Below are 26,486 nucleotides of genomic sequence, written 5' to 3' on the forward strand. Positions count from 1 at the left end.
CTTATGCAGATTTTGACAATATGTATGTATCCATAAGATGTATATGATATTGCTTTGCATGTTTTAAAACCATATAAAAATCCTCTTATTTCAGGCTTTTCCATTAGATTGTGGAATTAAGGAAGTAAAGCAGAAAAGAGTGTTTTAGGAGGGACCCACAGTTTCAGGTGCTAAAGACCGGTCAAATAAAATTAGAAACTGCAAAGGCATGCTGGACCTCACACCAAGGGGACCACTGGTTCCTCTGGGAGAACAGCTGCAGGGGAGCAGACCCCAGACACAGCCACTGGGACAGGCAGGACAATGAGGATGTGCAGGCAATTCCCCCAGGAAGCCTGGCTGTGAAGAGAAGGGAGAAGCAGCAGTGGCAGGCTTGAAAGCTGGAAGGAGCTGAGGTGTGAATGATAATAAAAGTCCACTGTGAAAGGGAGCTGTGTGCAAGGGGGTGGGGAAAGCCAGCTGGAGGATCCTGAGCCCAGTGGTGGCAGAGCAGCCCTTTACCACTATCACAGGAGAAGGGAGGGTGGTGAAGATCAGTAGTTCTTGTGCTTGAATTCACAGCAGAGTCACCTGCAGGACTTATTAACATGGAGACTACTGCGCCCATGCCCAGGGTTTCTGATTCCAGAGGCCTGGAGTTGGTCTGAGAACCTGCATCTCTGCATCTCTAACAAGATCTGCATCTAACAAGGCAATGATGTTTGTACAGGTCCTAAGACCTCCCTTTGAGAACCACTGGTAAGGAAAATGTGTAGACAGGGTGACAGAAACTTGAGGAAGTTTCCAGGTTGTGTCTTTATTTTCTCTGGGTCATTGTGAGGCATGTGCTGAAAATGAGGGGGGCAATGGTGAAACAAAATGTGTGAGAATAAAAAACTCTAGGTCAGCTCTCCTGCCATCTGCATTCCTCTGTCACAGAGCAAGTACAGGTGAGGCTCTCGATAGGAAATCAATGAATCAACTGTTAATTGATTCAGCTGCTTCATACCCGTGTGAATCAAACATCAGAGCAAGGCCATGAACAGAGTGGGACAGCATGGTCAGGATCGGGAAGAAGCAGAAAGACAAGGTTTGGGGGAAAGCATTCCAATTCCTTCCACTCTCCACTTAAATTCCAGATTGCTAATTTGCCCTCAAGTAATTCTACAGAAGTAGAGGAAGGAAGACCCGCCCTTCGGGTTCCAGGTACCTCGCAGGCCTTGATGTGTTCGCTCTGCCACTCTTCACGGACCTTATCCAGAGTGTTGATGTGCAGCATGTACGCCTTGTCTGCAATGGAGGGGAGGGGCCTGGGTCTGGAAACCGGATGGGAGGGGGCTCGCAGACCCATGAAAAGTAAGCAAAGGTGGGCATCACATTCTTTATAAAGAAAAACCAAGCAATTAGCCAGAAATGCTCCAAGGAAGGAAAAGTGAAAGCTGACAAGGAACCTCAGCCAGGGTTTCCTTCCACCTCTTACCATTTTCAGGAAAATTAAACAAACAATGAGGGGTGCAGAAAAGTGAACTACCAAGTTACTTCAGTTTTGGATTCAGAAACTTAAGCAACCACGGTTGTGAGAGGCTTGTCTCCGGCAAGACACTGTGGCTGGGAATTAGAAGCCTTTGCAAACACTTGGTTTGGATTTTAGACTTCAGTGATGACAAGGCCTCACGACTTGGTTGTTTCTTTCACAGCAGAGAAGAGTTATCAGGGCTGAAAAGGGGTTTTAAGATAGATGTTCCCAATAAATCGGAGTGAGCACCTGGTCCAAAGCAGCTGCCACTTGACCCCCCCTCTCCCCCCCACCCCCACCATTCAGTCACCTGTCAGGCGGCAAGACCTAAGGCAGCAATGGCCAGAAACTGCTGCCTCACTTGCTTCCTCCCGCTCTCCCAGGTTCCCATATACTCTCCCTTCCCCCCCTCTTCCTTCCCTGTTTCCCCCTCCGTCCCTTCTCATACCTTGTTAATCCTACTGTATATGTATATATTCACCATTGTATGGTATATAAAACTGCCTTTCTCAGACAGATTTAGGATAACATAAGCCCCACCACAATCCTCCCCCATCCTTGGGAGCAGACCCGTCACCTGAGTCTTCTACTGCAGTCTTTGAAGTTGCCAGTTTCACAAAAAGCTGTGAGGACAAAACAGAAACAAAAACAAACAAACAAAAAAAGAGGTCAGGAATGCTGGGCTAGGCTTCTAAAGGCAAAACAGATTTTAAAGCAATGACTGAGAAGAGACAAGTTGTAGTTCAAGTCTAACCTATATTTCTCTCATGAGTTAGTCATTCAACTTGCCCTCTAATCTTAACACCATTGGAAAATAGCCATCGAGCATCTTGTCCTACATCTTCCTAAAAACATATCCCTCCCTACCTTCTGATTGCTGACGATCTTATATCCAGATTTTATAAAATTATATGTATAAAACACCCAAGCAGGAGGCAGCCTAGCTATAAAGAATACATGAGCTGAGTTTTGAAAAAAATATGAAAACATCAGAACCCCCTCCCCTGTGGCTATGCTCCTCTAGCTCTTCCCCAACCCCCAAAATAGGACAAGGGTTTTTCTGGCTCCGAGGACTCTAATTGCCTGAAGGAGGGTATTGCCAGGAGCTCAGAGTGCAAGTCCATTTTTTATTAAGACTATTAATTGGCTTTAGCTTGATATATGTAAATCTCAGATTTTTCAGGCTGTCTGCTCTCCCAGGTACCTTTTCTTGTTGCTTCGGGTTCGCCACATTGGCACTCCGGTGGACAGCCTGCTCTGCTTCATCTTTGTCTCGGCATTTCTGCTCGTAGTTCTTCTTTGCCTTTGTAGTTATGAGCCAAAAGAGGATCAAAACAGATAAGCAGACGGCGACCCTAGCCCCCCACGCCCAGGAGAGAAGAGGGCTCACTGATTAGGGCTCTGATCACCACTAGACTGGGGGCACTCAGAGGACATGCTCTTTCTCGTCTATCTTTGGAAGGTCTCTCCAGCCCTTTTCCAAATCATGTATGTAGTGGCAACCTGATCAAGGAAGTAACGACTCCTATTTGGCAAAAACAAAGTACATGAGCTTTAAAAATTTACTGAAACAAAAGATGGAATTTGAAATAGGCAAAATCAAACACTTATGTAACTATAGGATGTGAATATGTAATATTCATAACCCTCAGAACTTAGATGCAATCACTTGGTCCTGGTAACTCTAACTATGTTTCAGTATTCTAACGTGCCTCCTCATAGCATGTGGACAGCGGGGAGGGCATCAATCCCATCATTTCTGTAGCTCAAGGGTAGTCATGTTCCTTCTTGATTTATAGAATTCTGTTTTAGCCAGTTTAAAAGCAGGCCGTGGTCTCTCCTGTGCTACCATTACTATCAGCAGTATGAAAATAGTTCACAAACTACAGTTAGTGAATCAAATAATTTTCTGTTTCAACTCTTGAAGCAAAGACTTAACTTGTTCAAACAAAGCAAAGCTGTGAATCAGTTGGCTAATAAATAAAAATGATACTCCCCCCAAAAAATGCTTGACTAAGAATCAAGACACCTTTGCAGAGATGGTTTGTGCTCATCAAATATCTCACGTGCTTTCCTACATTTCTCAGCATCCCTTGCAGTTCAGTTGGGGTTAACCTTTCAGTAAACAACCTTATAATTCTCTCTGCTACACACCATAGAAACAAAAGTTCATAACTTTTCTTAATTACAAGCACATAAGATATTCATGCAACAATTCTTTTCTTATGCAACAATATCTTATAGACACTTCTCTGTATCAAGCATGAAGCCTGCAGCTGAACACTTTTTAAAAAAATTTTTATTGGAGTATTGTTGATTTACAATGTTGTGTTAGTTTCTGCTGTACAGCAAAGTCAATCAGTTATAAATATACATGTATATCCACTATTTTTTAGATTCTTTTCCCATATAGGTCATTACAGAGTATTGAGTAGAGTTCCCCGTGCCATACAGTAGGTCCTTATTAGTTATCTATTTTATATATAGTAATGTGTGTATGTCAATCCCAATCTTCCAATTTATCCCTCCCCTCCTCTCCCTGTTGGTAATCATAAGTTTGTTTTCAATATCTGTTAAGTCTGTTTCTGTTTTGTAAATAAGTTCATTTGTGCCCTTTTTTTAGATTCCACATATAAGCAATATCATATATTTGTCTTTCTGTGTCTGACTTACTTCACTCAGTATGACAATCTCTAGGTCCATCCATGTTGCTGCAAATGGCATTATTTAGTTCTTTTTTATGGCTGAGTAATATTCCATTGTATATATGTACCACATCTTTTTTATCCATTCCTCTACTGATGGACATTTGGTTGTTTCCATGTCCTGGCTATTGTAAATAGTGCTACAATGAGCATTGGGGTGCATGTATCTTTTCAAATTATGGTTTTCTCCAGATATATGCCCAGGAGTGGGATTGCTGGATGATATGGTAGTTCTATTTTTAGTTTTTTAAGGAACCTCCATACATACATTCCCACCAACAGTGTAGGAGGATTCCTTTTTTTCTCCACATCTTCTCCAGCAATTTTTTTTCTTTTTTTTTTTTTGGTGGTGGGGGGGTACACGGGCCTCTCACTGTCGTGGCCTCTCCCGTTGTGGAGCACAGGCTCCAGACGCGCAGGCTCAGCGGCCATGGCTCACGGGCCCAGCTGCTCCACGGCATGTGGGATCTTCCCAGACCGGAGCACAAACTCGTGTCCCCTGCATCGGCAGGCGGACTCTCAACCACTGCGCCACCAGGGAAGCCCTCTCCAGCATTTATTGTTTGTAGATTTTTTGATGATGGCCATTCTGACTGGTGTGGAGTGATACCTCATTGTAGTTTTGGTTTGCATTTCTCTAATAATTAGTGATGTTGAGCATCTTTTCATGAGCTTTCTGGCCACCTGTATGTCTTCTTCTATTTAGATCTTCTGCCCATTTTATGACTGGGTTGTTTGTTTTTTTTTGTTATTGAGCTGTATGAGCTGTTTGAATATTTTGGAGATTAATCCCTTGTTGGTCACTTCATTTGCAAGTATTTTCTCCCATTCTATGGGTTATCTTTTCTTTTTGTTTCTGGTTTCCTTTGCTTTGCTGTAGCTGAACACTTTTAATGGTTGTAAATACACACACATACATATATAACTGCCATAATTTTCTTAACCAACTCTCTACTGGTGGACATTTACCTTATCTCCCATTTTGTATAACATAAAAATACTCTGATTTTTATTTTGGGTAGTGTGAATTTACAGGTCAGATTCCTAGAAGTGTAATTGTTTTCACTAATTCATACTCCTATAAACACGTACGTGAGGGTATATGGCCTCATGCTCTTACCAACACCAAAATAAGACAATGTTTTTAACCTTTTCTAATACTAGAGTTGAGAATGTTGGCATATGCCTTGTTTTATTTGTATTTATTTCATTACTAAGGTGATATGTCATTTCTACTTCATGTCTTTTACCTACATTTTTTTTGGAGCATTCTTCATTTTAATTGATTTTTAAGAGTTCAGTCTATACTAGGAACACTAACTGGTTATAAATTATATAAGTTACTAATATTTTTTCCCATTTGTTATCACGTATAAGATGATATTTTTTTCTTTTGCTCTAAAGAAGTCTTAAACTTTTTTATACTTTTTTTTTTGACTGCACTGGGTCTTAGTTGCCCCACACATGATTTTTTAGTTGCAGCTTGCGAACTCTTAATTGTGGCCTGAGAACTCTTAGTTGTGGCATATGGGATCTAGTTCCCTGACCAGGGATCAAACCTGGGCCCCCCTGCACTGGGAGTGCTCAGTCTTAGCCACGGGACCACCAGGGAAGTCCCAAAAAGTCTTAAATTTTAATGTCAGTTATCAATCTTTCTCTTTCGTGCATTGTTTTTTTAATATGACATATTAAGCACTTTTTCTCTGTTGTTACATAGTCCTCATAATAATATTTTTAAAGGTTACACAATTTACTCTTTCTTCATTTTTGTCACTAAATCATGTACATTGTAGTTTTCATTATAGGTAGTGAACACGGTAGTGCATTTTGTTTTTCTTATTTTGGATGATTTCCTAAAGATAGAGTCTTAGATTCTTAGCGTAAGATTGATGGGCTATGATCATATTTATGGCTCTAAAAGCATATCGTAAAATATCGTTTTAAAAGGTTATATGGGGGGCTTCCCTGGTGGCGCAGTGGTTGAGAGTCCGCCTGCCGATGCAGGGGACGCGGGTTCGTGCCCCGGTCCGGGAAGATCCCGCGTGCCGTGGAGCAGCTGGGCCCATGAGCCATGGCCGCTGAGCCTGCGCGTCCGGAGCCTGTGCTCCGCGGTGGGAGAGGTCACAACAATGAGAGGCCCGTGTACCACAAAAAAAAAAAAAAAAAGGTTATATGGGCTCCAGAGAAAATGGAGCAGATGTACTCTACCTTATTCCTCCACACAAGTATAACTAAAACCCCTGGACATTCTACATAAAACAAACATAAGATTCTGAAAGGTGGAGAGAAGAAGGCAGATTAGCTGATGTCCTTGATCTCAGAGAGAAACCTAGAAGTGAGTGCCCTGGGTTTTCTTTGGGCCTCTTATATCACAGAATGAATGCCAAAGCAGCAGACAACCAAGAAATGCCAGTGGGCATAAACAAATAAAAAAAGCCCCAATGAAAACCTCCCCTCTCTAGCCAAAAGACCAGAAAAGGGGCAGCACAGCAGGACAGAAGCCTCCACGTTGTACAGCAGCCAAACACCACATAAAGAAACCATGCCCCCCTCCCGCCCACCACACATCCAGCAAAGGCCAAGTGGGGAGTCTAGACTTCCACCCTCACCAGGCTATAATGCGGTTCCCAACTCCCCTGCTGAGGTGGTATCAGAGAAGGACCAATAGGGGACTGGGACCTTCATCCCCACCAGGAGGTAACAAAGCCCCACAAGCCCCACACACAGAGCTAGTGGAGACTCTGTGGGGAGCCTGGACTTCCACTACCCCCAGCTGGCAGTAATGAGGTACACCCCCTCCCTGCTGCAGTGGTGTCAGAGGAAGTCTAATGGGGATTCAGAACTTTAATCAACCCCCAGTAGTAACAAGGCCACACTGACCCTATGGTGTCAGTGGAGGCCAAGGTGGGGAACCTGGCCTGGAACCCCTCATAGCAGTTATGTGGTGGCACTTCACCTCAGTTGCTCGAGTGGTGTCAGAGGAAGCCAGCTAAAATAGAAGGTTTAAATAAGATCCAGAGTCTTGCAACAGAATACCTAAAATGTCCAAAATCAATTGAATATCACTTATCATACCAAGAACCAGGAGGATCTCAAACTGCATGAATAAAGACCATCAATAGATGTCAACACCAAGAAGACAGAGATGTTACAATTATCTGACAAAGATTTTAAGGCAGCCATCATAAAAATATTCAATAAACATTTGCAAACACACTTGAAACATGAAAAAATTGATAGTCTTAGCAAAGAAAAAGAAAATCTCAGCAAAGAAACAGAAGATATAAACAAGGACCAAATGGAAATTTTAGAACTGAAAAATATACTAAATGAAAGGATGGATGTATGAATGGAAGAGATAGAAGAAAGAATTGGTGAACTAGAAGATAGTACAATAGAATTTACCTGGTCTGAAAAACAGAGAGCAAATAGGCTGAAAAAAAAATGAACAGGACCTCATGAACCTTTGGCACCATAACAAAAGATCTAACGTTCATGTCCTTGGAATCCTAGGAGATAAAGGTGGGCTGAAAAAGTACTTGAAGAAATAATGACTGATGAAAAGAATGAAATAATGCCATTTGCAGCAACATGGATGGACCTAGAGATTGTCATACTAAGTGAAGTAAGTCAGACAGAGAAAGATAAATATTATATGATATCCCTTACATGCAGAATCTAAAAAGAAATGATACAAATGAACTTATCTACAAAACAGAAACAGACTCACAGACTTAGAGAATGAACTTATGGTTACCGGGGGGAAGGATAGTTAGGGAGTTTGGGATCAACATGAACACACTGCTATATTTAAAATGGATAACTGGGACTTCCCTGGTGGTCCAGGGGGTAAGACTCCTCGTTCCCAATGCAGGGGGCCTGGGTTCAATCCCTGGTTGGGGAACTAGATCCCACATGCATGCTGCAACTAAGAGTCCACATGCCACAACTAAAGATCCTGCATGCTGCAATGAAGATTCCACGTGCTGCAACCAAGACCTGGCACAGCCTAAATAAATAAATATTTTTTAAGAAAATAAAATGGATAACCAACAAGGACCTACTGTATAGCACAGGGAACTCTGCTCAATGTTATGTGGCAGCCTGGATGGGAGGGGAGCTTGGGGAAGAATGGATACATGTATATGTATGGCTGAGTCCCTTTGCTGTGCACCTGAAACTATCCCAACATTGTTAATTGGCTATACTCCAATATAAAATAAAAAGTTTAAAAAAAAGAAAGAAAGAATAGCTGAAAACTTTCCAAATTTGGCAAAAGATATAAACCTACAGATTCCAGAAGCTGATCAAACCCCTAACAAGATAAAGCCAAAGAAATCCATGACAAGACACAGAGGTGAACTTCTGAGAACTAAAAAAAGAAAATATCATATCTTAAAGCAGAAATGACACCTTATCCATAAGAGAAAATCAGTTTGAATTACAGCAGCTTTCTTATCAGAAACTATGGAGGCCACGAGGAAGTGGCACAACATTTTTCAAGTACTGAAAGAAAAGAACTGTCAACACACAATCCTATACCCAGTGAAGATATCCTTTAAGAATGAAGAGGAAATCACTAAAGGAAAACTAAGAGTAGTTATCACTAGCAGACCTACCCTGAAGAATGGCTAAAGAAGTTCTCCAAGCAAAAGAAAATTATAAAAGAAGAAACCTTAGAACAGCACAAGAAAAAACACACACCAAGCAAAAAATCAGTAAATACAATAGTCTTCCTTTCTCTTCTGAGTTTTCTAAATTACTTTTGACAGTTGAAGCAAAAATATTAACACTGTTATTGCTCTAAATGTAGGTAGAGGAAATAGGAAAATTATATTTCAATAAGGCTTTCTCTTTAATTGTGAGAGAGCTTTCCCCAGATTGCTCAAAACATAAAAGTTCTGGGAGTAATCATATATCAACCAACACCATTTCTGCATTACACTGACATCATTCCCTATTTATCAATCGCTTTTCAGGTGCTCTGCATCAAAGAATAAAAAATGCAGAACAGACTGCATACGCCATCAACATTGGTGACATTTTCTTTTTTGACGAAGTTACCAGATATGATGTCATAGTCATAGAATATCATGATGATACTTCTGTACAAAGATGGAGTCACAGATGTTCCAGTAACAAAGTTTCATTTTTAAGAGATTCATGAAAAGCTAGAGTGAGGTCCCCAGCAACTTCTCTTAGTTCTATCTTGTTAAGCATTTTTAAAATAAATTACTTAAAGTAAAGGAGGCTTTTACTATTTGCAGATATCTTAAAACTCAATAAAAATAGGTAAGAAATCAAGATTCAAAACAGTCTTAACAGGGAAGAAGATTCAAAACAGTCTTAACAGGGAAGAAGCTCAAACCCAACAAGATAAAAGACATCATAAAGTATACATGTCCTGGTCTGAAATATTTAAGTTGACTTGCTATACCTTCCCAGGTTGCCAGAAAGATAACATCATTGTATTTCTTCTGTCTGATTTCATCCTCAACCTTTCCAAGGCCTTAAATAGAAAGTCAAACCACCAAAGGCTGTTTTCCCTAAAACACTGCACTAATGTTATTTTCAGGAATATGTTGACACATAGCACAGGATATCAGAAAATATCAACATTACAAAAAAAAAAAAAGGCAACATAGTGAGACTTACATCCATGGTTTTCTTGAATTGTAAGCTCTTTTGTTTATGGGCAGCATCCATTATAAGTTCCGTCTGTGCAGAGAGAACAGGCACTATTAATAATCAAAACCAAATGTTAACACCAGCTTATCTTGAGGGCTCAGTGTTCAACGTGGCTTATCTCAATTAGTCCTCACACAACCCAGAGGGTAGATGTGCTATTTATTATTATTCCCATTTCACAAGTAAGGAGACTGCAGCACAGAAAAGCTGAACAATTTGCCCACCTTTGAACCTGGGTGGCCACTAGCCACTATTGAGAATCACTGATCATCTTAGAGTATCCACATCAGTAAATCTGGAATCAAGGAACTTAGATTTTAAAACTTTGTTAAAGCACCATTTATATTTTAAAAGCGGTCTTTATTCTGTAAGCCTATGTCAGCACAGTTAAAGACTCAGAAACATTCACTTCTGTGGCATCTGTCAATGGCACGTCCTTCACCAGCAAGGAGCCCAAGCAGTATGAAGGGAAGAAATGCTTGTGGGACAGCTAAAAGAAGCTGTTCCCCTACTCTTTACCCCATCTAATCCAGGAAAGGTAAGCTACTCTTCAAGTTCACTTGGGAGCAACTTCTTTGTTGTGGCTGTGATGTTAATACTTTTATTAGTCAAAATAATGGAGCTAATAATAAAAATGTAGCTCTCAGACATAACAGTAGCTCCCATTTATTAAGCACTATTATGTGCTAAGCAACTTCCATGCATCACAACAACTGTGAGTACTCATCCCCATTTTCTTGACAGTAAACTGAGATGGATTAACTCACCCAAGGTAATACTCTCAACAAGTAGCAGAGTCGGGATTTGGGCACAGCCAGACTCCTGTGCCTTGTTCCTAATCATTATCATTATCATTATCCTTATGATAGCTCTTTAAAACCAAAAGGCCAAGAAATGCAATAATTCAAAATGAGCTATGGCATTGCTCTTATACAAAATTATATAATCCAAAATAATGTTGAAAATGATATTAAAAGATTTCTCTTTCTTCTGGAAAACTAAGATTTTGTCTGTTACCATAGCACACAAACATGGATGGATTTTCAAGATATCTGGATGGAAGGTTTGGGATGGTCTCACTTCAAATATGAACTTTGTGGAATACACGAAACTCCCTTGGGGGAGCCCCAAGGGCCCCTCAGGGAACAGAACAGCCATCTTCCAGCCCAGATGAAATTGAGGGACCAGGAGGTAGCTAATGGTCCCAAGGAGGCTCCGAGGACATGGAGAACAGACAGGGCTCCAACGTGACCCGACAGGGAAAGACTCATGGGCAGCTCCCTGACATCAAAGACAGGGAGCTGTGTGGCTCACGTGAGCATCTATGTGCCTCTGCCAGGAGGGGCAGGGTTTATTCATAATAATAAACCCTGATTTTCCCAGGCTCCACAGAGCAGATCAATTAGCAATGTCGGTCCATCCGTGGTCCTTTCTACTCCGAATATACACACTGCCATTCTTCCTGTTTGGGAGCTGCTATTAATTTATAGTTTATGGCCCAAGCCAGGCCTCCTTATCTCCAAGTTCTACGTAACACCTGCTTCAAGCACCTCTCGCGTGTCTACAAAGTTCTACTTCATACCATTCTTCTCTCTGCCTTCAAAGATTCCTAGCACTTGTATGTCGGCAGGATCTTAGAAAGCAGCAGTCCAGCTCTCATCTGACAGGTATGATCCCCAGGGCCCATGAGGTGATATTGCTCAAGGCCACTCAGTGACACCCAGTCCAGCTCTGTCTGCTATACCACCTTGATTTAAGTCTCCTCATGTCCATACTCACTTGTAGGGTGGCCTATTCATGGTGACCCCAGAAAGTCACGAGTTCTCTTTCAGGACTCCTTTTTTTTTTGACCGCACCATGCAGTACGTGGGATCTTAGTTTCCCAACCAGGGATCAAACCCGTGTCCCCTGCAGTGGAAGTGCAGAGTCTTAACCACTGGACTGCCAGGGAAGTCCCCTCTTTCAGGACTCCTTGGGGAAGTTTTTCTTCTAGGACTCATTCTTTCTGCTTAGACCAACTCCAGTAGAAATTTGATTATGTTTTGTTATCAATAACACAAAATAGTGCAAAAACACAATCCTCTATGCTATCAAGTGGGGAGAAGCAAGAGGGAGGGGAAAAGGAAGAAGAGATTTATAAATGACCCAAGTGACCCTGCAGTAAATTACTGACAGAGCTGCTGAGTGGTCTGTTTGTCTACATACATTCAGACTGTACTCTGAAAACTGGAAGTGAAAACCTGCGTGACCAAAGAGGTTCCCTTTGGAGACTGCTCTCGACACAGGCAGAACATTCTGCTGTGATCGTCCCTATCTTAATATGGGCACCAAAGGAGAGGATGACTGACCACATGCTACCTTTGTCAGGCTTAGGACGTTCTGGGCTGGGAAGGAACTCCAGCACCTAAAATGTCAAGCCTCCTGAGAGTGGCTCCGAAGATCCCTCTCTGCCTGCCAACCTCCAGGGGTGAGAGACTCCTCTCTCTCTGCCCTCACCCACACTGCCTTTCACTCTGCTGGCTTTAGCTTCAAGGTCGCTGCCTCCAGAAGGCCTCCCCAGACCTATAAATTAGGTTAAGTGTCCCCACTTCATGTTCAGCTGGCACCTTCACTTCCCTACCTTTTAAGGCTCATCACACTTTGTCATGATTATTGTCACGTCAGTCTCTCTAGCCATGCTCTATGCTGTGTGGGAGAGATGGCCATGGCCGCATTGGTTACCACCCTCAGAAAACAGTAGTTCTGTAAGTGAGTTCACCAAAACTTCTACCAGCCATTCCATCTGTACCTCCCCCGTCCCAGTTTGCTAAAAGAAACTAACTGATGGATTTCCTGGAAATGGCTTAATTTCCAAGAAGTGAGAGACCAGCGCATGCAGGGTTTGACCAGTGAAAATGAGAAGTTAACACTAACACATTTTCTGCAAAAGTTTGCTTTTTTTAAAAAAAAAAGGTATCAATACAGAAGTGGAACAACCCAGAGTTCATTGCGACACAAGTAATTACAAATTTATTAATGAACTTCGGACTCTGCAAAGAAAGCTCAGAAGGTGTTTTCCTGCTCTTGAGAGCACACAATATAGGGAATTTGGGTGACAGTGGTGGAAGGAGCCCAGGCGCCTCTGTTGCTTAAGAGAATTCAGAACAGTTCTTCTAGCTGTGAGAACTTGGTCTTTGTAACCTGCTAGGAAGGGAAGTTTCAGAAGCCTTGCAAAATTAACAAAACTCTCCCTGAAATAACTAAGGCAACCGAGGGCACTTAAGAATGTGAGGAAATGACCCTCTTCTCCTCTTAGGGGAAATCATGTGTGCAGAGACTCTGGTTGTCTAAGGCATTTTGCTTCTGAAAAATTGTAAATCCTTTGGAGAGGCAGGTAGGGCTGGCAATGTCAGCCAAAAAGAGTTTGACCGTCCAGTAGATGGGTGTAATATACATATTATTTTTGCTCTGAAAAGTACTTTAGGTCAGATGCACCCCCTCAAACCTCATACATGAAGCTTGAGTTTGTGTGAAAACACCTGACATGATGTTCCTTAACTGTTGGTTTCTACCCTTCCTTCCTATAAGAGGTATAGCAGTTAAGAGCGGCTCATGAAATGACAATATATGTAAGGCAGTCAGGCTCTTAAGATAGTGCCACCCACTCTGAATGCCAAGTGGCCACCAAGGAAGCTGGAATTAGACTCTGATTTAGAACCACAGGCAAAGTTGCTGAGATTGAGGTAGGGGTAGAGCCAGCTGTTTACTGAATACACACTGCAGACTTCCAGACACTAAAGGGCCAAGATGAAGAAAGATGTCCAAAAAGTCCATGCAGAGCTGTATGGAGAGACCTGGGTAGGAATGTTTGGATGCCAAATAGGGAAGAGCTTATCCCCCACGTGAAGTTCATTCCAACCCTGGAGACCAGTCCAGAGGTTGGCAGTCCAGAGGTTAAGACTCTGTGCTTCTGGTGTGGCCAACAAATTTAAATAATTAATTAATTAAATGTAAAAGTTCTGGAAGGGCCCTATCTGGCTGCCAGGCCAACCTGAATGTACAAGTCTTTAAGGAACAAAACAGAAGGAAGTCAGAACAGTGGTCTAGTCTAAGGAACACTTTAATATAAATCTGGACTTCTTTTCTTGATGCCTATAACTTCCCAAATGTTTACCAGTTTTATTAACTCTTGCTCACTCCCATCTCCTTCCATATAATTGGCCAGAATAAACCCTATAAATGAAAAAGAGCCTGTAAACATCTGCTTTGAGGCCAAAAAGACTTGAATTTCCCAGGGCCTCAGTTTCCCTATTTGTAAAATAGGGTGGTTGGACGACATTATGGTCTCCAGGGAGAACATGGGTCCCCTCCACTTCTTATCCTCCCCTTACTGCCTTGTCCAGGAGGAGGAGTGTGGTCTGAGAACCTACCACCTTGGTAGCACATGCTAGAGCCTTATGAAGACAGAGGGGTTCCCCTTTCCAGTCATAGTTTAAACAGTGGCAGCAGATATAAAAAGAAGAGGAAAGCAGGCTGGATCCCTGACTCTTACAGCAATTAAAAAAGAACCGCCCTAACGTGCAAATGGGCACAGAGGCATCACCATCTAGACTGAGTGCCCGTATGGTTCCCAGTAAATAATCTCATAGGTTAAAAGAAGAGTGTGGGTGCTTGAGGGCAGGAAATGGGTCAAGGAGTTTAATGAACAAACAAGCCTGGAATTTTCTGCTGGAAGAACGGCAACATCTTAACACATACGTAAACCCAACCTTTTTTCGCTGTAACTTTTGCTTTTCCCTGAATTCTTCCATCTTCCTGGCCTCTTCTCTTAGAGTCTGTGCAAGCTGAATGTGATTTTGTGCCACACTGTCTATTTCTGCAAAAAGAATTTAAAAAAAAAAAAGATCTACACATGTCTGATTTCAAACCAAAGAAACTATACAAAAAGTTTAAATACATACAAAACGCTAGGGCAAGTGGTAAAGTTAACCTGCTTCACTTGGTCACCAACATTTATTGAGCCCCTCCATGTGCCCAGCATTGCCCTGGCCACCAAGACCGAGCTGGCAAACCTTTAGCTTAGCTTCCTACCACTAACTGCTACTAACCTAGTGCATGCCCAGGGCCAGGGAGAAGCTCATGGAGCTTGCATGCTAGCACACATTACTAAACCCATTACAATTTCAAATTCGATCCTATTTCTCATTACATGACTCTAAGGTTCTTTCCATCTCTAAAATCTCATGAGCCCATAAGAAATTTATCTCTGGATAGAAAGATTATTGGTGTTTTTCCCTTTATTTTCTTTGTAATAAGCACGGCTTACTTTTTTAATAGAAAAACCGAAATGCTTACCTTTCTTGTTCTAAGAAAACAAACTGAAGATGGCATTAAAGCTAGAAAGACTGACAGATTTGACCTAAGAAAAAATTTTAAACTTGCGTGTGTGTCAAATAACCTTGAACAAGGTTAGAAGGTACATGACAAACTGGAAAAAATATTTGCAATTTATGTAACAAAGGGCTTTCACAAATCAAAATAAATATATATACTCCAGTATTTTTTAAATGGTTAAAAAACATGAAATTTTTAAAAAGATTGGCCAAATAGCCAGTAAACATTTGAAAATGTATTCAGCCTTAAAACTACTGAAAAAACACAAAGCTTTAAAACCCTGAAAACTATCACTTTTTACCTTTCAGTTTGGCAAAATTTTTAAAGTGTAAAAATTCTTGGTATTGGCAAGCATGGGGAAAAACAGCATTGTTGGTGGGGAAAAAATCAGTATCACCTTTCTGGAGGAAATGTGGCATTTTGTAGAATAAAAATATTTTAAATGTAAGAGTGAGACAGATCTGCATGAACTGAAACGGAAAGATGTCTAGAACCACTCAACTAGCTACAGAAACATGTTAAGCACATACTGTGCCACATTAAAGCCCTTAGCTTGGAAGCATGAAGAACAGAAGGACTTAAAGTCTTAAATTCTGAGTAACAGGCCCAGGGAATACTAGAACTGGACAGGACCCCTGGAAGATCAGTGCCAGGGCCTCACCCTGAGTTTGCAGTGTGAGAACCACTGCCCTACGTAAGTCAAATGTACATCATAACGTGCAAGTGTGGACCGTTCTCCAGCTCATTTCAACTCTGAAGGGCTATTCCTCACCTTAGGAGTTGCTCTGATTTTTTTTTTTTTCACCCAGTATGAGATTGCTGTTCAAATTAAAACGCACCTTTGACGACAGACACAGAGCTTGCCAAAGACAGCAAATACATTTTTAAAGAATCACTTACGTAGCTTGAAGACGTCAAGGGCCCGCTTCAGGGTGCTTAAAAAAAAAGCACATATATAATTTCGGTTCTGGAAATTGGCTGTATAACCTTATTATAATGCCATTGTGTGTTTCTCCCAGCCCACATCTTAACTGATAGCCTACGGTCTGATCTTTGCCTGGGAGCTTGAGAAGACACCAAAAGATCAAGACTTCTTCAGTCCAGTTTCCTCTCTCTTACCCTTTCAGTCCCAGGCACAAGCATCATAAATGCTTCACTGTCTACCTGGGTGGAGCCAGATGCCAAAATTCTTTATGCTTCATTTCTCCCAACAATAATATGGGAGTTATGGTCCCTTTCTCATAAGAATACCAGTCATTCTTTAAAGTATGGTAATTAGAAATATGAATACATAAAGGAAGGATTCAAACTGTGGCTCCTGATCACCTCCTTTTTCATCCATTCTTCAATCAACACATACTTACTGCACATAAACTATGGGCCAAGGCATTGCAATAGATGTTGGTGATTCAACAGTACAAGACAGATATTGTCCCAGACTTAAGAGTCTTAACAGAGGAGACAGACATTAAACACATCGATTTAGTGTTCCACCGCTGATGAACAAACTACCACAAATTTAGCAGCTTAAAACAAGACACATTTCTTACCTCACAGTTTCTGTGGAGAAGACCAAACTCATTTTTCATACCTTCTCTCCGTCTCCCTGCGCCTTTCCCTCATAACTCATGGCTCCTCCTCCCTTATAGCTCGCCCTTGCCCATGGTTTTAGTTCACCCCCATCCTACACTTCCTTAGTAAGCCTCCTTTTAGGGCTTCCCTGGTGGTGCAGTGGTTGAGAGTCCGCCTGCCAATGCAGGGGGCACAGGTTCGTGCCCCGGTCCGGGAAGATCCCACATGCCGCGGAGTGGCTGGGCCCGTGAGCCATGACCGCTGAGCCTGTGCGTCTGGAGCCTGTGCTCCGCAACGGAATAGGCCACAACAGTGAGAGGCTCACTTATCACACACACAAAAAAAAAATTAAAAAAAAAAAAAGCCTCCTTTTAAGGTGAAGTGGCCCTGGGGATTTTCTTGCTCACTGCCGCTTTCATGGAAGCATATCTCACTGGGCTCACTCCAGCCACTCAAGAAGGAATGGGACTTAGTGAAGTCATGGTCCCCCAGCCCCTAGCCACAACAGCATGGGATCATGGATCATATTCTATATGTATATATGTAGGTGGAAAGTTCTGCTATTTTGCAAACTAATAACCCTTGTATCTTCCAGCTGGCCCCTTCTTTTAGCTACACCTCATTTTTCTCACTCTGTTTATTTGTCCCAAAACAAAGTGTTCTTATTTCTCCCTGCCTTTTCTCACATAAACATTCCCAGTTATTACAAACACACTAAGCAGAAAAACATAACTGCACAGTCTCCATACACTTTATCCATCTTATGATACAATTTTTCAAGGAATGCAATGCACTAGAAAAGTGTCCATATCCAAACAAAGGCACAAGTGGCCCAGAAGGATGAATGAGCCCCACTGGGGAGCAGACTTATGACTGGAATTAGTGAGGGAGAAAGATGGCTATGGCTGCAGATACAACTAGAAGTCTTCCCCATAGTGAGCTGTGGAGTTGGAAAGTGACTTAGAGATAAAGTCTGTTCAGGGTCTAAAATTTTTCTCCTACCCTAAGTGACTGCCTAAAACACCACTAAGATAGAAGCCCCAAACTCCCTTTAGTTTGTCATCAGCTTTGTTGTCCCACACCATCACTTTATTGCTGTTTCCCATGTCCAAAACTGACGACAATCTGAGGATAGAATCTGAACCTTGGGGATGGTGTTCTCTCAACGTCCATGCCCTCTTCTCCCTGGTGTTCTCCTTAACTGTGGGAAAAGAAAATATTCTGCCACCTTTTAATAAGCACTTTGGCCTTAAACCCTAACAGGGCCCATCAGAAAGCCGAAGTCTCTCAAAGTGGTCGATGAGGTGAAAAAATCCTATTTAGTCCCTGGACAAACAAAGTCGTGCACTCTCATCTAGGGCACCTTCCTAAAGGTCACCCTGGAGGTGACAAAAACAGAAGTACCTGAATGGCCTTTCACTTCCACCTTGGAAACACAGTCCCCAGGTCTCATATCCTGTTGCACCTTCCTCTCTGAGGAATTCTTAGAAGGAAAACTGACGGGCTTTCGTCACAGAAGAGAATGGCGCTATAGTCTCTTAATGAATTTACCAAGTTTAAGTCAAATGTGCAAGAAATATCACTTTGGATCAGACTCATTCTGCCAAATATATTTTTCAAGAAGTACTATGTGAGAGAATATGGCTATTTTCCATCACATCACCTAAAATTTTTTTGGATATCTTCCCAAATGGCTTATGCTTCTTTATGAATAAACAAGTTTTTGGATCAACTGACCCACTAATCTTCCTTGAAAGTATCTAAACCCTCCTTGAATAACAGTGAAACCTACCTAATACTATGCAATTCTGACCTCGAACATAGAAATGTTTTACATATTCAAAAAAGAAACTAAACCAAGCAGGAAAAGAAATTAATCCTTAAAATTTAAAACAAACAAACTTAACTATATATAAAACTGTTTACATAATCACACAGAAAATAGTATTTTACATGACCTTAGAACACAGTGTTCTTAGAGGGATATAAGGTCAAGAAGAACTGCAAAAAGAACTGCAAAGAAATGTTAAGTTTCATTCAGAAGTTTTATTGTTAGTAGCAGTTTAATATTATTATTTTGAAACATTTTACTATATATTGTCATATAAAGCAAATAATTCTGCTAATATTGTCAGGAACCAAGATTTTTCAGTGCAAGAGGAAATAAATATAAAATGAAAGAAGTTAAGTGAACTGTAAAGTTAATTAGAATTGGAAATATCATTATGAACTCAGGCTTTTAAAATCTGTCCCCTGAAACAGCCTAGAAACAGTGACACCTCTGTGACAATGACCAACTCTAGAACTCAGAGTTTCATCTCTAAATATGATTAATCATGAAAGGAAAACCTGGAGAAATATGTGGAAAAATAGCTGACTCCAGGTTTAAACACCAAAAAACTACATTAAGAAAATATGACAAGTATGAATAATTGTTAAATCTGGGTGATGGATTCACAGCCATTCATTACGTTTGTCTTTTTACTTTTCAGTGTGTTTTAAATTTTTTCATTTAAAACATCAAAAATATATAGAATATAATCAACAAACAAATTCTCCTTGTACTAATTTCCTCTGTCTGAGGGTAACAAGTTTTTAAGGTTTATGTAACTGTTAATATTTTAAATATCTCCCAATGTTTTCCTCCTCCTCAATAATCCAGTACTTTGTAGTCTGGGATAAGTGAGTGTGTGTGTGTGTGTGTGTGTGTGTGTGTGTGTGCGTCTTAGGATCAAGAGAAGAGAAGGGGAAGGGCAATGTCTTGTCTGCTCCCTGTACTACCTCTGAGGGGACACAGACCTCAGGGTGTCTCTGCAGCTGTCTACAGCACAGCCAAAGCAGTGTGCATGTCAGCATGAGGTGTGATTACATCTGCAGAGATCTTCAAAGGTCTGCCTAAACAATTTCCCCCTAGTCTCCCTCAGTATGCTATGTTAGAGAAGGAATTTAGAAATTTCCAAATTTGTAGGACTGGCTACAAAATTTGTGAGGCCCACTGCAAAATGAAAATGTAGGACCCCTTGTTTATAAATCTAAGAATTTCAAATAGTGACAGCAAAGAGCATTAAACCAATTATGAAGCCTATCTATGTGTGAGATCCTATACGACTGCCCAGGAAGCCAGCCCTGTATACGAGGGAGTGCGTTCCTAAAGTAGGCACCATGTCTGGCCATCTCTGTATCCTCAGAGTATTCAATGAATGATGGAAGAATAAATAATTATGGTAAAGAAATCTCACACTGGTGGTGAGAACTATGAAATAGTGCAAAGAGAGTCTCTTGTAGCTATCACAAACTATGGGTGTGTTTTATACACACACACACACACATATATATATACATATAAATAAAACAAGAATACCCTCTCTATTAAACTTCTAGCATAAAATTATGTATAATTCTACCTATAAAAAGTATACATAGGAAAGGTCTTCAAGGAAAATTTATAAAATATTAATGGGTTATGGCTTCATAATTCATTTCAGCTTTCTTTCTATTTTTCTATATATTTTTCACAACTGGAAATAAAAAAAATTAAAATTTTTTTTTCACCCAACACACTTCACCCTACTGGCCAGCTCTGCCTGCTGAAGTGATGGGGGCTCCTGAGTGGTATCAGCCAACCTAGAAACCAGAAAGAAATGTGGCACCTACTTGGTCTCAGACTGTCCACATGGCTTCTTCCTAGAGAGGCCGAGCAGATCTTTGCCATATTTCTCTTCAATTGATGCCCTAAAAGGAACATAAAAGAGGGTTATGAGTCCTTCTCAGGGCTGATTCTTATTTCAAACACATGGCACTTCCCTTGAAGGCAAAACTGTACCCTTGACAGTAGAAGCTCAGATATGACACAATTCTCTAAAATGTGAAACTCCCCTCTATAGAACCAGGAGGAACTGTAAAAGAACAGTGGCCTTCATCTCTAAGGTGTTCTTCTCCAGCAAAAAGTCTCTAGCTTGAATATTAAAGCCAGACCAAGCATGGCCCCTTGACCAATACTGGCTAGCACATTACAGAATAATTTTCAAAACTATGATCCATAATTTATATAAATAATCTATATAAATCTATATAGATATAAAATATACCTTTTTTAAGTGGAGTAAAAGATATTTCCACGAAATGCTGCAATCCTAAGGCCCACCCCTCCCATCTTCTCTAAGGGTATCCTTTAACCAACCTATAGAGTTCCTCATTCATAGTCAATTCAAATACACAGCTAAACCATACCAAAGAGAGGGGAATTTCGGAATATAAACCCTGAAGTTGGCATGTCTCACAAGAACATCTGCTTGTTACTCGGTGTGGCACAGGTCTGTGTAAAGCACAAAACATCCCTCACTTCCCCCCTTCCCCTAGCCTCATGGCCCTCTGTCACCATCTCCACTTTGTGTCCCAGCCCCAGCCTTATCTAAACCCTTTAAGCTCATCTACCCCACTTTCTTCAAATTAAAAAAAAAAAAGTATATTATGAATACATTCTCACTGCAAAAGATTCACACAACACAAAGTCATATGGAATAAAACACAAAAAGTCCCCCTTCACGCTATCCCCCAATCCCACTCCTCTCCCCAGAGGGAGCCACTGCTAAGCTTGGTATGTACCTTTCCAGTCCTTTTTCTGCATTTACATAACTATATCTCACAAATACACAACGGTTACATACTTGAGATCATTCTATTATTTGCTGTTCTGTTTTTCACCTAGTAATGAATACATCATATAGATCTTTCCTTATCAGTACATGCTAACCACCATGTTCATAATATGGAGTTTTCCACAGTTCAGGGTCACCTATTTGTTTTTTCATTACTGCCAAAAAAAGCTAAATGAACATCCTCAGACAGATATTCATGGGCATCTCTGAGAATGTTTCTCTAGGCTAGGACTTCTGAGAAAGTGGATTTACTAGATCAGAGGAATATGTGTTTTAAATTTTGGAAAACAGTGCCAAATCGCCCTCCAAAAGAGCCTTCTCAATTTATATTCCCACCAAAAGTGTGTAAGAGTCCCATTCCCAGAAACCCTCCCCCACACTGGATATTATAATTTCTTTTTAATTATTACCAGTCTTTAGTGACAGAGGTTAAAAAAACTCTCATTTTAATTTGCTTTTCCTTGAGTTCTAGTGTGATTATGCATTTTATATATTTATTGGACATTTGTATATATTCTTCTATGAGTTACCTATTCATATCATCCCAATTTTTTTTTTTTTTTTTTCCTGTACGCGGGCCTCTCACTGTTGTGGCCTCTCCCGTTGTGGAGCACAGGCTCCGGACGCGCAGGCTCAGTGGCCATGGCTCACGGGCCCAGCCGCTCTGCGGCATGTGGAATCCTCCTGGACAGGGGCACGAACCTGCGTCCCCTGCATCGGCAGGTGGACTCTCAATCACTGCGCCACCAGGGAAGCCCTATCGCAATTTTTTAACTGAGTGTTTTGCCTTTTTCCTATTATTTTGTAGAAGTTCTTTATTATGAATATCAATACTTATTCTTACATGTTATAAAGTTTCTCCCACTCTCATCTGTCCTTTCTAAATAATGACCTTATCCATTTTATTAAAATGATACATGTTCATTATTCAAAAATAAGGAAAAAGAAAAATACATAGAAGAAAGCAACAAACTGTCCAAAATTCCACCAACTAAAAATAATTAGTATTAACACCAGGTGATGATTGTAATGGACATTTCTTTATGCAGATATGCAGGCAGGAAGGATGGACAGACAGGCATGAGTAATTTTAAAAGAATGAGACTATATTCTACATGCTATTTAAAAATAAAGTATTAAGCCTGATTTTATTTAAATTTCACAGAAGAAAACTGAAAGGAAGCTGAAGGAATTGCTGAATTTCAAATAATTGTTTCTTTGCCACAGGAAAAATTAATTCCTAAAATATCCTTCTAAAGCTAAAAAGGAGTTTATGAAAATAATTAAGGGGATTGAGACATTAAAATATTTTAATGACCTATTTCAGTTTTTGACAGTTTCAGATGTTTGACAGCCCGCCCGTGAAAGGATGAGATGATTAGCACTATCGTACCTCCACCTCCTCCTTGATAATGTTTACATTATTTTTACTTCATTTGTGTCTATAACACACGCTGTTCTCCATTCATAATTCCCCCAGTTGTGTAGTCTTAACTATTTATTAAAATGGATGTGATGCTCACCACCAGTCCTATTACCATAGCTTTTCCATCCCTAAGATTTGTATTTTGGTTCATTTCTTCACTTTGTGATCTTTTGGCTGAATTTCATCACTTTGTGACCTTTTGCCAAAATGGCTCAGAAGGGAGGGCATCAGTATTTCCTGAGTTCTTTCATATTTGAAACCATTTACCTGTGGCCTTCACATTTGAAATTATTATTTTTTACTTTTTATTGAAGTATAGTTGATTTACCAGGTTGTGTTACTTTCAGGCGTACAGCAAAGTGATTCAGTTATACATACACATATATCTATATGTTATTTTTCAGTTTCTTTTCCATTACAGGTTATTACAAGATATCCAATATAGTTCCCAGTGCTATACAGTAGGTACTTGTTGTTTATCTATTTTATATATAGTAGTGTGTATCTGTTAACCTCACACACCTAATTTATCCTCCCCCCACCTTTCTCCTTTGGTAACCATAATAAGTTTGTTTTCTATGTCTGTGAGTCTGTTTCTGTTTTGTAAATAAGTTTATTTTTATCTTTTCTAGATTCCACCTGTAAGTGTTATCATAGGATATTTGTCTTTCTCTGTCTTACTTCACTTAGTATGATAATCTCTATGTTGATCCATGTTGCCGCAAATGGCATTATTTTATTCTTTTCTACGACTGAGTAGTGTTCCATTGTATATATGTACCACAGGTTCTTTATCCATTCATCTGTTGATGGACATTTAGGTTGCTTCCATGTCTTGGCTCTTGTAAATAGTGCTGCAATGAACCCTGGGGTGCATGTATCTTTTCAAATTAGAGTCTTCGTCTCTTCCAGATATATGCTCCGGAATGGGACTGCTGGATCATACAGTAACTCAATTTTTAGTTTTCTGAGGAACCCCCATACTGTTCTCCACAGTGGCTGCACCAATTTACATCCTTACCAACAGTGTAGGAGGATTCCCTTTTCTCCACACCCTCTCCAACATTTATTATTTGTAGACTTTTTGATGATGGTGTGGCCTTTATATCTGAATGACAACCTCGCTGGTGTAATGAATGTTCTTAAACTTTCCCTCAGAACTCTGCTGAACTTGTTCCATTGGCTTCCGTCATTGAAGAGAAACTCAAGGCCATCCAGATTCCCTGCTGCTCATTCCTATTTCAAAAACTTGGTTCATTTCTTTCCTAGATACTTGAAGTATTCTTTCTTTAACTAAATAACTTAACCAGGATGAATGTTAATGTTGACTCTTAAATAATCATAATCAATATTGATTACTGTGTATCAATGTTTCCTGGTTTATAGTGTGTGTCCTTCAGGTCTATTTAGTTCTTCTACATTCCATGAAATTTTTCCTGGATTCTCTCTCTGAATACTTTTATTATTCCCTTTTGGTAAATTTTCTACTTGGGATCAGTTACCCAGATTTTGGAGTGGCTTTGTCTATCTGTTCTTGAGTTTGTGGCCCTGGTTCTTTTGCTCTTTTTGACTTCATATCTTCCTTCCTCCCTCTCTCCCTTCTTCTCTCCCTCCTTTTTTTTGGCCGAGGTAATTTGCACGGCTGTTGCGTCATTTGGGTTTACCTTGCTCCTGGTACTGTGGGCAACCCTATCTACTTGCTCTGAAACCATGCGTGCGAATTCTCTTTTCTGCCCTTCTGATCTTATATATTACCTTCCCTTCACTACCACAGCTTGAGCAAGAATCCTGTGTTTTCTTGGGCCTCTACTCTTGGATTCTATTTCTAAATTTTTTGCCCACTCCTGATAATGTAGAGTGAAACACACCTGAAACTGACTCTAGTTGTAAAAAAGGATGCATTTTGGGCTTCCCTGGTGGCGCAGTGGTTGAGAGTCCACCTGCCGATGCAGGGGACACGGGTTCGTGTCCCGGTCTGGGAGGATCCCACATGCCGCGGAGCGGCAGGGCCCGTGAGCCATGGCTGCTGAGCCTGCATGTCCGGAGCCTGTGCTCCGCAACGGGAGAGGCCACAACAGTGAGAGGCCTGCGTACTGCAAAAAAAAAAAAAAAAAAAAAAAGGAAAGGAAGGGAAGAGAAGGGGAGCGGAGGGAATCCTCTAAAGCATGCCAGATCCCCCCAGGCCACCAAGCCCACCACCCTGCGGAGCACCACTACTGGCCCCTGCATCTTTCCCACCACTGCAGCTCAGTGGTCTCTGAGCCAGGCTCTGCCTCCCTGTCTCTGCACAGGCCCTGCTTGTCGCCCTCCCATAGACACCTGGGTGTTCCTCCACAGACCAAAACCATCTCTTCCTCGAGTTAAGGGACACTTCAAGATCTCCTCCTCCATGACGCTGGCCCTCCGTTTTTGCCAGTCGTCCCAAGCTCTCCTCTCCCGTGAGGTCTTTCAGTATCATACGTATCACAAAACTTAGTATTTTATTATATTTTGTTTGCTGTTTCATTCATAAATCTTATCTCTTGAACAGCTTCCTAAAAGCTTTAGGACAAAGATATCATTTACTTCTTGGGGATCGTTCCATAACTTTACAGCAGAGGGTTTTGTGGATCATTAAAAACAAACAAAACCAGTAAACTGTCCTTGTCTGTGTGGGAGTGTTTTGTCCACCCTCTGTCTTCAGAGAGAAACAACATGTACCTTTCTTTTAAAAAGTCTTCAAACTCTTTGCAGTTCTTGCGGCCATTGTTCAGATGCTGGATGATGGTCTCATAGCCAATGCTGCTGAGGATGTCTGAACTCTGGTGAGAAAAACAACACTGTGTGAGACGGGGAGTGCGGTGACGGCAGCCCCGAGGCCTGAAGCGTGGACAGGGCAGGGCACAGGGAAGCTGGCCATGGGGAGTTGCTGAAACACTTACCTCCAAGGCACATGTGACCAAAAAGGACAAAATAGAAGAAGTTCAGAGTGCATGTAGCTATGGAAGAGTTTTTAAAATTATGAAACCATAGGGCCATGAAACAGGAAGGAAGTGACAAAGGACTGAGAGGCACATGGACGAGGGAGCTGGCTGGGCTTGGGGCCCCTCCCTGGGTCCCCACATGCCCTGATCAGGCCAGGCAGGGAGCAGGAACTGAGCCCCCTTCCAGCCTTCTGCTGAGTGACCCTCTATCCCACGGGGGGAAACTCATACACCACAGGTCCATTTTAACCAGGGATACACAGTGTTCACTGTGTCCTCACACCTGTCACAGAGCTTGACCCTGACATCTCTTCCCAAAGCCAAGAAGCCTGGTGTGAGGGTCGAGGGCACTGTTGAGCCACGCCCCAGCATTGCGAGAGGGAGGCCGGCTTCCCACTGCAGCAGGAAGCTAAGCCCAGCAGCCAGCAGGCCCCGATGGGCTGGCCCCACTTTGGGGGAAAGGAATTTTTAAAAATTTTAAGCAGCCATTTATTCCTATTTTATTCTACTACGTGCTCTGGAGTTGGAGGAAGCTGCCTGAGTCTCCCAAAGCAGTAGTCCCGGATGCAGTATATTTTAAAAATCAAAGTGCCCTCAGCTCCCCAA

General features: G+C 41.3%; 1 protein-coding gene across 1 annotated transcript in view; it reads right to left on the minus strand.

Moving 5' to 3' along the window:
- Window positions 1-26,486, minus strand: part of PSTPIP2 (proline-serine-threonine phosphatase interacting protein 2) — an 84,170-nt gene that overhangs the window by 7,825 nt on the left and 49,859 nt on the right. Inside the window, exons 2-9 of the mRNA XM_082667585.1 lie at window positions 25,618-25,718; window positions 20,488-20,565; window positions 16,162-16,196; window positions 14,637-14,743; window positions 9,856-9,918; window positions 2,700-2,798; window positions 2,073-2,118; window positions 1,190-1,269 (exon numbers count right to left, since the gene is read on the minus strand). Coding sequence (XP_082523711.1) covers window positions 1,190-1,269; window positions 2,073-2,118; window positions 2,700-2,798; window positions 9,856-9,918; window positions 14,637-14,743; window positions 16,162-16,196; window positions 20,488-20,565; window positions 25,618-25,718 — 609 coding nt within the window. The remainder of the gene's footprint in view (window positions 1-1,189; window positions 1,270-2,072; window positions 2,119-2,699; window positions 2,799-9,855; window positions 9,919-14,636; window positions 14,744-16,161; window positions 16,197-20,487; window positions 20,566-25,617; window positions 25,719-26,486) is intronic.

This window comes from Grampus griseus (assembly GCF_964374135.1).
Source record: "Grampus griseus genome assembly, chromosome: 12".
NCBI lineage: Eukaryota > Metazoa > Chordata > Mammalia > Artiodactyla > Delphinidae > Grampus > Grampus griseus.